At 53.4% G+C, this 12155-nt stretch overlaps 1 protein-coding gene across 3 annotated transcripts in view; it reads left to right on the top strand.

The window, feature by feature from the left end:
- BOC (BOC cell adhesion associated, oncogene regulated) overlaps positions 1-12155 on the top strand; it is a 40272-nt gene that overhangs the window by 15986 nt on the left and 12131 nt on the right. The window contains exons 3-10 of one of the 3 annotated variants that reach the window (XM_079922396.1): positions 1765-1911; positions 3716-3859; positions 4177-4470; positions 4829-5101; positions 6085-6392; positions 9769-9928; positions 10336-10446; positions 10816-11022. In XM_079922396.1, coding sequence (XP_079778522.1) covers positions 1765-1911; positions 3716-3859; positions 4177-4470; positions 4829-5101; positions 6085-6392; positions 9769-9928; positions 10336-10446; positions 10816-11022 — 1644 coding nt within the window. Of the gene's footprint in view, positions 1-1764; positions 1912-3715; positions 3860-4176; positions 4471-4828; positions 5102-6084; positions 6393-9765; positions 9929-10335; positions 10447-10815; positions 11023-12155 lie in introns of all 3 variants that reach the window. The other 2 variants (XM_079922395.1, XM_079922397.1) reach the window with 2 other exon arrangements.

Genomic DNA, 12155 nt, shown 5'->3' with positions numbered 1-12155 from the left:
GAGGTTCATGGAAAATTTGTTGTGCTAAGCCCTTGAGCTCATACTGTAGACCCAACTCAACTATGAAATCTGAGTTCACAGGCAACATGCATGGGCATCGTGTACCTGACTTGAGTGGCCCAGCTCCAAGATCGTCACTCATCGGTCATTCAGCATTCACTGAGCATCTCCTTGCGCCAGGCGCTGGTTAGGTTCAGAGGACACATACATGAAGAAGACTTGGTCCCTGCCCCTAAAAAGTTCACAGTCAAATATTGGAATCAAGGGGACAGTGATCCTTTCATAGAAATAAAAGGGCTTTCCTCCCCTGCTCTGGCTTGGCTTGACTAAGAACTTCTTGAAAGTTCCATTAAATGGGAAACCTCTTGACCTCCCTGAGTGCCTCGATCACGGAGCTCTCCTCTGGTGACAGCAGTTTGTTTTTGGTAATTAGCTCACGTCTTCTGTGAGAAACCTGATTCCCACCGCTCCTTTTGCCTTGTCTGGGAACCAACCGCACAGGCAGGTGGAGTCTTGCTGTGAACTGCAGTTACGCTGCGAAACAGAATGTGGTGTGGTGGGCACTGAGGTGGTGCCTCCAGGGCTTTCTGAGTACCTTTATGGAGAGAGTGTCTGGGTAAATATTTTCATCTCTCTTATCGTATTCTCTATTAGTTTTATTTCCTCTCTTAAATTCAACCACAATCCTGAACACCAACTTTGGAATGCGGTTTTGTTGCACAAATGGCCCGATTTGTTCAGCCAGGGCAGTGATTTGGCTCAAAGAGAGTTTTGTTGTTGGGACCGTTGGATTGTTTAGGAAACATCCTGCTTTGGTTCCAGATGGATCTCCATCCTCTCCAGTTTAAATCCCAGTCTTCCTGCCACTGAGCTAAGTCAGGAGAGACCGCAGCCTGGCGTCAGGACCCTCGGCTCGCCCGCATTCCACTGCCATTAAGCCACCCTGGGGACATCCCTCTTTGCCTTAGAAAATCCTTCAGGCATCCACAGATCCCCATCCTTAGCCCTGAGAAAGCATTAGCCATGACGTGACATGTAGTCGGCTCTCTGAATCTGCAGGTGGAAGATCCGAGGATACGGCAGGCCGACTGCAACTGCTGTCCAGCACAATTTTGTATAAGGGACTTGAGCATCCGCCGATTTTAGTGGGGCACCTGGAACCAATCCCCGAGGATACTGGGGAGGACTGCGTAGCTCCTGGGTAGCAGGAATCAGCCTTCTGGTTGTAACCACGGTTCGCAATTGAGCAGAATCTCGGGCCTTTCACTTTTCACTGTGGATGTCTGAGGAGAAGGCGATTCTTGATTGAACTGGAAAACAGACAAAAGCATCCTCTATCGTTGTTCCTTTCAGTCTCCATGAGCTGTGCCGGGACATCTGTGCCTTGACTGTGACCCATTTCCAGCCAGGCTCGGTGGGGCCGATGGGCCTAGCCAGCTTGCCCCCATGTCAGTGTAACAAAAGAGGCTGGTCTGCGTCACCCGCATCACTTCATGGAATTCTCTACACCCCGCCCCCTCAGCTTATATACACCCAGCTGAGCTCCCCATGCAGTGACGCGGGCCACACGTTCCCTCCTGTAAACTCCTCTAGACACCGAAAGGTTGGAGGAAGGACTCGGAGCGCCCCCAGAGCAGTGTGTGAGCTTCTTGCTGCTGTTGATTGTGACCAAAGACACGGAGGCACAAGCCCACCCTGAAATGTCGCACTGTCTGCCTCTCTCCTCCATCGAGGCCCAACCGGCCCCTTCCCTTCTCTCCACAGATCTCCAGGACTTCAAGTTAGACGTGCAGCACGTGATTGAAGTGGATGAGGGGAACACGGCGGTCATCGCCTGTCACCTTCCTGAGAGCCACCCAAAAGCCCAGGTCCGATACAGCGTCAAACACGAGTGGCTGGAGGCCTCCAGAGGTGAGCGAACAAGTAGGAGCCCAGCGGCCGGGGCCAGGAGGGAAGCTGGCCGTCTCTGCAGACTTCCCAAACCCCCGTCGCCACGCCGGCAGCCCCTCCCCATGCTCGTCAGCTGTCTTCTGCCCTGACATTTAGCCCTGCGGGATCCCGAAGGGATTGGCCTCCGTTGTGGAGGTCCCGTGAACCTGTCGCAAGGAATCTCTTCATCCTTTGAGGCCCTGGCAGATGCTGCTGAGCTGCTGCCATCGGATGAGGGCTGAGACTCTCCCTGTGCAAGCGCCCCGCCACCAGGCACACACAGGAGGGCTGCCTGACATACCAGACATTCCTGGAGCTGTGGGGTTCCCTGTTGGGAGACGGGGCTCTTCCCCCGCACAGCAGAGCTGGTAATGGCAACCTCTCAACAGTCACAGCTTCCTGCTAAGTGGACGTGACAGCTGGTCCAGCGGCGACCAAGCTTTCGTCCACAGAGTGCCAGCAGGGAGAGAAGCTCTCTCTCAAGGCCAAGTCAGCTTCTTTCCACAACTGACCTGCACCCAAGGCCAAGTAGACCCTATGGCTGGACCCGACACTTCAAAATGTGTCCCTTTTTAAATGTCCTAGAGATTTAAAAATATCTTTGTTAACTTTCTGGTTATGAAAGGGGAGTATATGTTTACTATAGAAAATACAAAAACCTTTTTTTTAAGGGTAAAAAGCCTAATCCTGCCACTCAGAAATAACCGGAGACTGAGGAGAGTATGAATGTCTATTGTCCCTAGCAGAAGCCTGGCAGTAGCCCCTAGAGAAGGCCTGCCCATCCCACAAGAGTCAAGGGCTTTTTCCTTTCCATCTGGCATTTGCCTTAAGCAGCTCACACGTGGGGCGGCCGAGTGACAGCCAGGTACCAGACTGCAGGAACATCCAGATTGAGCCTAGACTGCAGGGACATCCAGATTGCCAAGGGCAGGCCACCAGGAAGCTCAAAGCTGATGACCAGTGCTTTGCCTGCCAGGAAGCTAAACACCAACCCAGTCACCAAGTGTACTGTGAGTCGCTGTGAATCTGTCTCCTGTGGAAAGAAGCTGAACTCAGCCCTGGGACCCCACCCCCATGGCACCCCTGGTCCAGAAGCAGACAGAGCCTAGCAGGCCAGCGATGCAGGGGGAAGGGCTTCAGTGGTATTCATGGAGAGGGTGGGGCTTGGGGCTTAGAATAGCCCTCCCTGGCTGCAGAAATTCAACAGTGAGATGGCTCAGAGCTGTGACCGTGACAGAGACTGATGGGAAATTCTAAAGTCAATTCCCTCCTTCCTGGTGGCTTGCAGGAATGATCAGCTCATCTCCCATGTGTGCAGCACGGGCCTCTCAGTCCTTACAAATGGCTCTGAGGCAGCACACGTCATGCTGTTTTACAAATGAGGAAACAGGATCTGAGAGGTTAATGGACTTGCCCAGGATCACACAGTTAGTATGCGGCAGATCCAGAGCTGGAGTCCAGGTCTGGCAGATCCCAAATCCTGCCTCCTTGCCATGGCACGCAAGCCCCCTTAAAAGTTATAAAATGCTCTTCCACAGACCCATGTATGAACTTGGGATGGTGGTGGGGTGTCAGCCAGCCAGTTTGTTAGCTGGTTGGTTAGTGTCACTCCCGACACTTCCGCCCCACTAGGCGTGAGGTTTTATGGGGAGAATAGCATTTTCAGTTTGGGCTTGTTGGAGTTCAGGTATACAACTTCTGACGTGGGCCCTGCCTGCCCCGATCCTTTGTGGGAGCTGCTGAGTGCAGTAGTCTGGGCCCACATTCATCCCTGTCCTCTCTTCAGATAACTACCTGATCATGCCGTCGGGGAACCTGCAGATTGTGAACGCCAGCCAGGAGGACGAGGGGATGTACAAGTGCGCTGCCTACAACCCAGTGACCCAGGAAGTGAAAACCTCGGGCACCAGTGACAGGCTGCGCGTGCGCCGTAAGGGGAGGGTCTCATTGACGGAGGGGGGCTGGGGCCGGAGGGGCATCCAGCATGTGTTGTGTTGATGCTACTGCTGCACTGCTGTCTCACTTCTTCCTCCTGACAGCTCTCTGCAGGAGGACCTTGGGGAGCCCAAAGGAATTAGTATCTTGCCCCACTTGACATAGGTCATAAGCCCCTGAAGAGCTGTTTGATTCCAAAGCCACAGTCTCCAGGCTGCCGCCTGGGGCTGGGCCACCTGAGGCAGGGCGGAGGGGATCCTCTGCGCCCAGTCCTGGTCCTACACGCTGTCCTTCCTCTCCTTGCCCCTCCAGGCTCCACTGCGGAGGCTGCCCGCATCATCTACCCGCCAGAGGCCCAGACCATCGTCGTCACCAAAGGCCAGAGTCTCATCCTGGAGTGTGTGGCCGGTGGGATCCCACCCCCGAGGGTCACCTGGGCCAAGGATGGGTCCAGTGTCGCCAGCTACAACAAGACACGCTTCCTGCTGAGCAACCTCCTCATCGACACCACCAGTGACGAGGACTCCGGGACCTACCGCTGCATGGCTGACAACGGGGTTGGGGATCCCGGGGCTGCGGTCATCCTCTACAACGTCCAGGTGTTCGGTGAGTGTCTTCTGTAGTCCTTCTTTTCCTGGGCCTTCTCTCATCTTCACAGCCTCTCTAGAAGCTCATAAGCTGAGGCTCAGACAGGGTCACGTGCCTTGTGAGAGGTCACGTGCCAAGTGAGTGATGGAGGAGAACTGAGAGAGTAGGAGGCCTTGGATCCCAGGGGCCAGGCTGTAGGGGCCCGGTAGCCCTTCCCTGTCAAGACTCTGATGGAGGAGACATGGGACCTTTTCTCTCCTCTACCAACGTCATGGGGAAGGAGGGAGCCTTGCCCAACAGCAGTCCCCTCCCCAGCCTGTCTGGGCCTGGACGGAAGGGCTCAGCCTTTCTTACCTCTGCTCTGGTTTCCTGGCAGAACCCCCCGAGGTCACCATGGAGCTGTCCCAGCTGGTCATCCCTTGGGGCCAGAGCGCCAAGCTCACCTGTGAGGTGCGAGGGAACCCCCCGCCCTCCGTGCTGTGGCTAAGGAACGCCGTGCCCCTCACCTCCAGCCAGCGCCTCCGACTGTCCCGTAGGGCCCTGCGGGTGGTCAGTGTAGGGCCCGAGGATGAAGGCGTCTACCAGTGCATGGCCGAGAATGAAGTCGGGAGCGCCCACGCTGTGGTCCAGCTGAGGACCGCCAGGCCGGGTGAGTGCAGCCCAAGGGTCTGAGATTCCAGCTGAACGTTTATAGAACCCTTTTCTCAAATGGAATCCAGCTTAAAACCCCAGTATATAAAATAAATAAAAGTGGCTTTTAGTTGTAAGTTTAAATTTACATTGACTTCCTAATAAGTCAGAAGTGCAGATTTTCAGTAGTGCAGATGACCCATTTAAATACCGTATTTAAAAAAAAAAACAAACCTTTTAAATTGGTTTGCAGAACCTGTGGCTTCCAAGAGTTCCGTGGAACCCAGCTGGACAGCCACTGGTCTAGCACAAAGAAAAGCACCTCTGTCTTTCTCAGTTTGATTCCTTTCAGTTGACATCTACATGGATTGAGCAGTTGCTATTTGCTCAGCACTGGGCTAGGCAATGAGGGGGATGCAGAGACCCTACCTTTCCTAGGGAGGAAATTAAACTTACCAAAGAATCAACTGGAGAAAAATACAGCAAGGAGTAATGCTGACTCATCTGTATCAGAAGCCTCTGAGAGTCTCAGACGTATTTACATTCACAGTTCGCACCTCCAGGTCCCCGCAGTGGAGCAGGGAGAGGCCCACACTGTCCCATGGTGTGGATCCCACAGTGAAGGGGACACGTCCCCACACCCACACAGAATGTGAGGAAAAGGACGCAGGCTCCGGCACCTCAGGAGCAAATTGAGATGGTTCACTCAGACGCACCTGGTGCAGACACAGGAAAACAAGCCGGCGGCGAGAAGCCCGGGCAGGGGCGTCCGGCTGCCTTTCCCTCCTGGCCAGGCTGGGGCACAGCCCTCTACCCCCACGGAGCCCGGCTGTGTGTCCAGGGGGCTGATGGTCACTTCACGTCCTGAGCCAGGGGTTCTTCCTGCTCTGGCAGCCCTTCCCTCTGACTTCTCCCTGTTTTCTCCATGGAGACAACAGCTCAGCAGGTGGCCAGGGGACTAAGGGCTCTTCCTTACCTTCTCCTTCTGGCTCTGTCCTCTAGGCACCACCCTGAGGCCATGGCGGGATGCTAAGCCGGCCACTGCCACACCTCCTGTGCCCCCGCCCGGACCCGGAAGCCCTGCCCAGATGCCGAAGGGCCACCCAGGGGCCCTGAGGCCGCCGGCGTCGGCGCTGCCAGCGCCCTGGCCGTGCCTGGGAGAGCAGGGGCAGGCGGCCCCCGCCGAGGCGCCTGTCATCCTCAGCTCGCCCCGCACCTCCAAGACTGACTCGTACGAGCTGGTGTGGCGGCCTCGGCACGAGGGCAGCGGCTGGGCACCGATCCTCTACTATGTGGTGAAACACCGCAAGGTATGGTGTCTGGCATTACGCCTGCCTCTCGCTGAGGCTGGGCAGGGGCCTCCGCCCGCTCGCCATCTCCCCTTGAGCTCCTGAAGCCTGGATGAGTCGTATCTGCTGCTGACCGTGACCTTCTGATCCCTCCGGCGTGCTTTCCCACCACCTCCCAGGAAGCTGGTTGTGAGATGGGCGTCTGGGGCCCTAAGAGGCCCGGGAAGAAGCCGTGGGTGTGCTTCCAGGTCTGAGCCTCGCACACCAGCCTCTAGTCCCGAGGAGAGTTCGTAGGCTCCCTAATGACCACCCCAGTCCTCCCCTCTGCCGTTCGTTGTTGATGTTTTGTTTTGTTTTGAATCTAAGCTCTGCTGGTGCATACCTGCAGGAACCCGGGTGTGGCAAGCTAGCTTCAGAGCCAGGAAAACAAATATCTGTGAGCAAGTGTTTTCTCTGAGGGCTACCAAATACCGCCTCAGTTCTCAGGATCCCTCCTGGCTCAGCTTTGACAAGCAGGCCTTTGAGCTAAAAGCACATCGTGTTGTTCAGACCTCAGCCATTTCTCCTTGGCAGGAGGAGGTCTGTCCAGGTGGATGTGTTGGGAGCTCTCAGGGAGGGATCCGGCCCACCTTCTTAGACACTCTGCCCTCCGAGACAGGACGCAGCCCCCGGGCTGCCACCCCACCCCACCCCCCCGCAACCCCCGTTCAAGGCTGCACTCTCACCTGCTGTGACCCCTCAGGGGAGAAGGACATGAAATTCCCCTTAAGAAAATATCCTTGAAAACATCTGTTTATCCCAGGTGCATGCTGTTCTTTTCCTAAGGGCATTAGACAGTAGAAAATTATTCTTAATGGATTTTTTAAATCTTATTTGGTAAGTAATAATGTATCATAAATGCCAGGTTTTATTATGCATCTCTTCAGTTGTTGCTAACAACAGTACCATGTGCACTTGGTAGAAAATACGGAAAATATAGGAATGCGGAACGAAAAGCATTTATCAACTTGCCTCCGTCTCCAAAAAGAAACAAAACCAGCGAAACTCAGTGAAAGGTGCCGCCTGTGCAGAAGCTGTGCCCCTGCTCCGGACCCCGACAGCCCCGTCGTTCTGGTCTTCCTCTTAACACGCTCTCCGAGGAGACCTCCGGCCAGGACAGGTCCACAGAGGCACCTAAGGCAAAGCTGCCTCCTAGGTGGGGGTCGAGAGGGGGCAGTTTCTAATTAACCCTCGGCCTGCTGGCCTCTTCATAGGCAGCCAGCAAAGGGGGTGGATGAGTTTTTAACAAAAAGCCGTGTTGTTCAACCCAGGTTATGGGCAGGGCTGGTCCTAATCCTCACTTCCCCGTGTAACTGGACACCTCCATCTGCAGAGCTGGAGACAAAGATCAGGGCTGGCCAAATGCTCGTGGTCCCCAGGAGGCAGGAACCAACATGAGAGCAAGAATAATATTTTTCGGGCCAATAGGTGGCCATGAAACGGCCTCACCAAGAGGCAGGCTGGCAAAGGCCACACGAGGTGATCCGGAAACGCCAGGCTGAGGCCGCATTCACCCTCTCAGTATGCGTGACAGTGACTAATTACCGTTCCATTTCTTATTTTCATTTCTGAGCCCAGTGGAAGTGAGGCCAGCGCTAGGAGGCAGAGGGAGAAAAGGGGCACAGGGGAAGTGAGACGATGGTGCCCCGCTGGGTCTGGCTTCTGTTCGCCTCTGGCCCGTGGGGCACTTGGAGCTGTTAGGTGGACATTGCCAAGGCACAGTTATGTCTTGAAAGCAGTTTCATTCTTGAGGGACTAACGTGTCTTCGAGATCATCACACAAGAAAGGATTTTGAAAGCAAAATTCAGCATTTGGGTTGTGTTTTTTCAGCCCCTCCCCTCTTGCTGGAGACTGGGAGTCAATTCAACTCATTTTCACTTTTTCACATGCATGAAGCCAGCTTTCATTTCCTGGTGCATCTGCAGACCCTGGGCTACTGTGTTTGGGTTTCCAGCACCACTGGGGATTCTCAGTTTGTAAAAAGTTCTCCCTTTGGAACAAGTCCTGGAAGCCTGACATGAATGAACCCAGACCATCCCTGTCCCTTGAATAGTAGGTTTTGTTCTATTTTGAAATATTCTGCTTGGGGATAAGAGCTTTTCCTACCAGCTGTTTAATTCCTTCAGCAAACCACAGCTTCAGGCCCCAGCAGGCTCGCGGAGATGTGCACAGTTAGTGAAGTCTGTGTCCTGAAAGGTGGGTGGGTGAGATGAAGCAACCTCTCGGCAACGCCTGTCCGGAAGCCTGGAACTCCTTTTTTTTTTTTTTTTTTCTTTAAAGAGCCAGGAATTTGAAGCCATTAAAGATTAATCTCTAATGGTTACCGTTCATCCACGGCTTTTAAGTTCTAAGCAAGGCCTGAGGGCAGGAGCAGAAAAAGGAGGATGAAATCCTCACCGAGCGGAGGAAGAGGGGGCGCGGCATGTCCTTGTTGGGAACCTACTGTGTGCCAGCTTCAGCGTTCGACACGTCACGTGAATCATCGGATTTAAACTTCAGAGTAACCTGAGAGGTTTTATTTGCTTCATTTTAGAAAAGAAAAGCTTAGGGATCAGAAAGATTAGGGAACTTGCTCAGGGTTACACAGCTGGTAACCTGTGTGTGGTAAGAGACACAACCCAGATTTGAACCCAGGATTTTCTGGCTCCCAGACATCCTTTCTAGGGTAGGTTACGATGATGAGTTTGATCTCTGGAGTCAAGTCAGGGTTTCTGTGCTCACTGGCAATGTGGTCTTAGACAAATTACTCATCTCTCTAAACCTCAGTCTCCGCGTTTGTGAGGTGGGAACAATATTAACACCCATCTCTTGGGCTGTTGTCGTGGAGGCGTGTTCTGGTGCATACAGCGTGCTTAGTCAGCACTTAGTAAGCGCTCAAAAAACATGGCCATTTCTATGATGCTGCTGCTTTTATCATCCTCATCATCATCTCATTAGAATATAAACTAAAGGTACTGTGTTTGTTTGGTTTAAATAGATCGAGGAGAAAGAAAGTTAAATAGGGAGGTTTTTACACTTGATCTTAGCCAAAAGGCCGGGAAGCGATAGGGAGGTTTTTAGAAAGAGAGAAGGTCTTTGGAGAAATTCTCAGCAATGTCAGCTGGGCATTTTGACCCTCCCCACAGAGTTTTGATGAGATCATTAGATGAGGGGTCAGGGAGTCCCAGCAAGGATGGATGTCCCAGAGCCAGCAGGAACGGTCTGCCTTCTGTAGGGCCACCTCTCCCCCAACCTGGCCCATTTTCCCTCCCTTTCTTCTGTCCTCTTGGGCTCAGTTCTGCTTTCCTTGCAACCTACAGCCCACCTGTAGCTCCAGGCCAAGATGCCAGTCCTTATACCAGCCACCTTCTCCAGCAGGTCACAAACTCCTCTGACGACTGGACCATCTCTGGCATTCCAGCCAGCCAGCACCGCCTGACCCTCACCAGACTCGACCCTGGGAGCTTGTATGAAGTAGAGATGGCAGCCTACAACTGTGCAGGCGAAGGCCAGACGGCCATGGTCACCTTCCGAACTGGTAAGGGTCCAGTGTTGCCCCCAGCTTGGGGCTTCCATGGGCCTGAGCGGTCCTACCAGGCCAGGTGGGCGTCCTGCTCACCTTGCCCCAGGTTTTCACCTTGAACTTCATCTTCCTTTCAGCTCCTGCCTCCCTCTGGTCTGCATGCCTAGGCTGAGGTCCCACCTCGTATCAGGACAGGCACCAGCTGGCCTCTGGCATCCCTCTGCCCCTTTCACACTCGGGGGCCACGTGCAATCTCACGACTGTCGGGCAGAGCTGGAACTCAGACCACACTTCCAATGTCCTCTATTATTTCCATGGTCTTGTCAGACCCCCTGGCAGAGCTTCAGGCGGAAAGGACTGTGTGGAAAGAGAGACCTAATGCACACTCCCTCTCGTGCTGATCTCAACCCATTTCTACCCAGGACGGCGGCCCAAACCTGAAATCGTGGCCAGCAAAGAGCAGCAGATCCAGAGAGATGACCCTGGAGCCAGCCCCCAGAGCAGCAGCCAGCCGGACCACGGCCGCCTGTCCCGTAAGCCCCCGGCAGCCCCGAGGGCGGGAGTGACGAGCAGTCAGAACTGGAACCAGGTCCACCGCCTCAGAAGGCTCACTGCTGCAGGTTGAATGCAGTCTTGAGTCCCGGAGTCCTTGTGACATTTTCCTGGCCTCTCCCCAGTTAACCACAGCGAGGCGATATGGATTGGAGCTTTTCAAGGGCTCCTCCCAGGAGAGAGTGACCCAGAGAGCCCTAGGGAGATCTGATGTGGCCACCAGGGCGTGAGGGCTGTGGGGTGAAGCTGGCCCCCATCAGGAACAGGCCAGGTCTAGTCACATTGCAACTATCTTCTCATCATGTCCTTTCCTCCCACTTCCTTCCTCCCTTGGGTATGGTCTCCTGCAGCCCCAGAAGCTCCAGACAGGCCCACTATCTCCATGGCCTCTGAGACCTCAGTGTATGTGACCTGGATTCCACGTGGGAACGGCGGCTTCCCCATCCAGTCCTTCCGAGTGGAGTACAAGAAGCTGAAGAAAGTGGGGGACTGGATTCTGGCCACCAGCGCCATCCCTCCCTCCCGGCTCTCGGTGGAGATCACAGGCCTAGAGAAAGGTAGGGCCCTGGCCACTGCCCTCCCTGGTCCCCCGGCTGCCCCCGGCCCCCTGGAGGAGAAGGGAAGCTTTGGGGGGGTCTTCTCTCTGCTTGTCGTCCACCCACCACCAGGCTCCTGTGGCCACTCTTGGTTGTGTTACCTCAGTCCCACAAGGCCTTCCTTCTCCCTCCCTCTCTCCATAATTGGTCCCAAGCCACCTCCTGTGTGGTACGTCCTTTTTTTTTTTTTAACTTTTATTTTATATTGGAGTAGAGTTGATTAACAATGGTTTGTTAGTTTCAGGTGTACAGCACAGTTATATCCTTTTTCAAATTCTTTTCCCGTTCAGGTTACATAATTTTTTTTTAAAACTTTTTATTTTATATTGGAGTATAGCCAATTAACAATGTAGTGATAGTTTCAGGTGCACAGCAAAGTGACTCAGCCATACATATACATCTTTCCATTCTCCCTCAGACTCCCCTCCCATCCAGGCTGCCACATAACATTGAGCCGAGTTCCCTGTGCTATACAGTAGGTCCTTGTTGGTTATCCATTTTAAATACAGCAGTGTGTACACGTCAATCCCAAACTCCCTAACGATCCCTCCCCCGCCCCACCCTTCCCCCCCTTGTCAGTCTGTTTCTGTTTTGTAAGTAAGTTCATTTGTATCTTTTCTTTTTTTTTTAGATTCCACATATAAGGGATACCATATGATATTTGTCTTTCTCTGACTTAACTTCACTCAGTATGGCAATCTCTAGGTCCATCCATGTTGGGGCAAATGGCATTATTTCATTCTTTTTTATGGCTGAGTAATATTCCATTGTATATAAGTACCACATCTTCTTTATCCATTCCTCTGTCAATGGACATTTAGATTGCTTCCACATCTTGGCTATTGTAACCAGTGCTGCAGTGAACATTGGGGTGCATGTATCCTTTCGGACCATGGTTTCCTCTGGATATATGCCCAGGAGTGGGATTGCAGGATCATATGGTATAGCTCTATTTTTAGTTTTTTAAGGAACCTCCATACTGTTCTCCATAGCAGTTATACCAATTTATATTCCCACCAACAGTGCAAGAGGGTTCCCTTTTCTCTGTGTGGCTCCTTTCTAATGAGGGTAGGAGTGCTTAAGTCCTTTGGGGC

This window comes from Stenella coeruleoalba (assembly GCF_951394435.1).
Source record: "Stenella coeruleoalba genome assembly, chromosome: 5".
Classification (NCBI taxonomy): Eukaryota; Metazoa; Chordata; class Mammalia; order Artiodactyla; family Delphinidae; genus Stenella; species Stenella coeruleoalba.
This window is presented reverse-complemented; position numbering and strand designations above follow the sequence as displayed.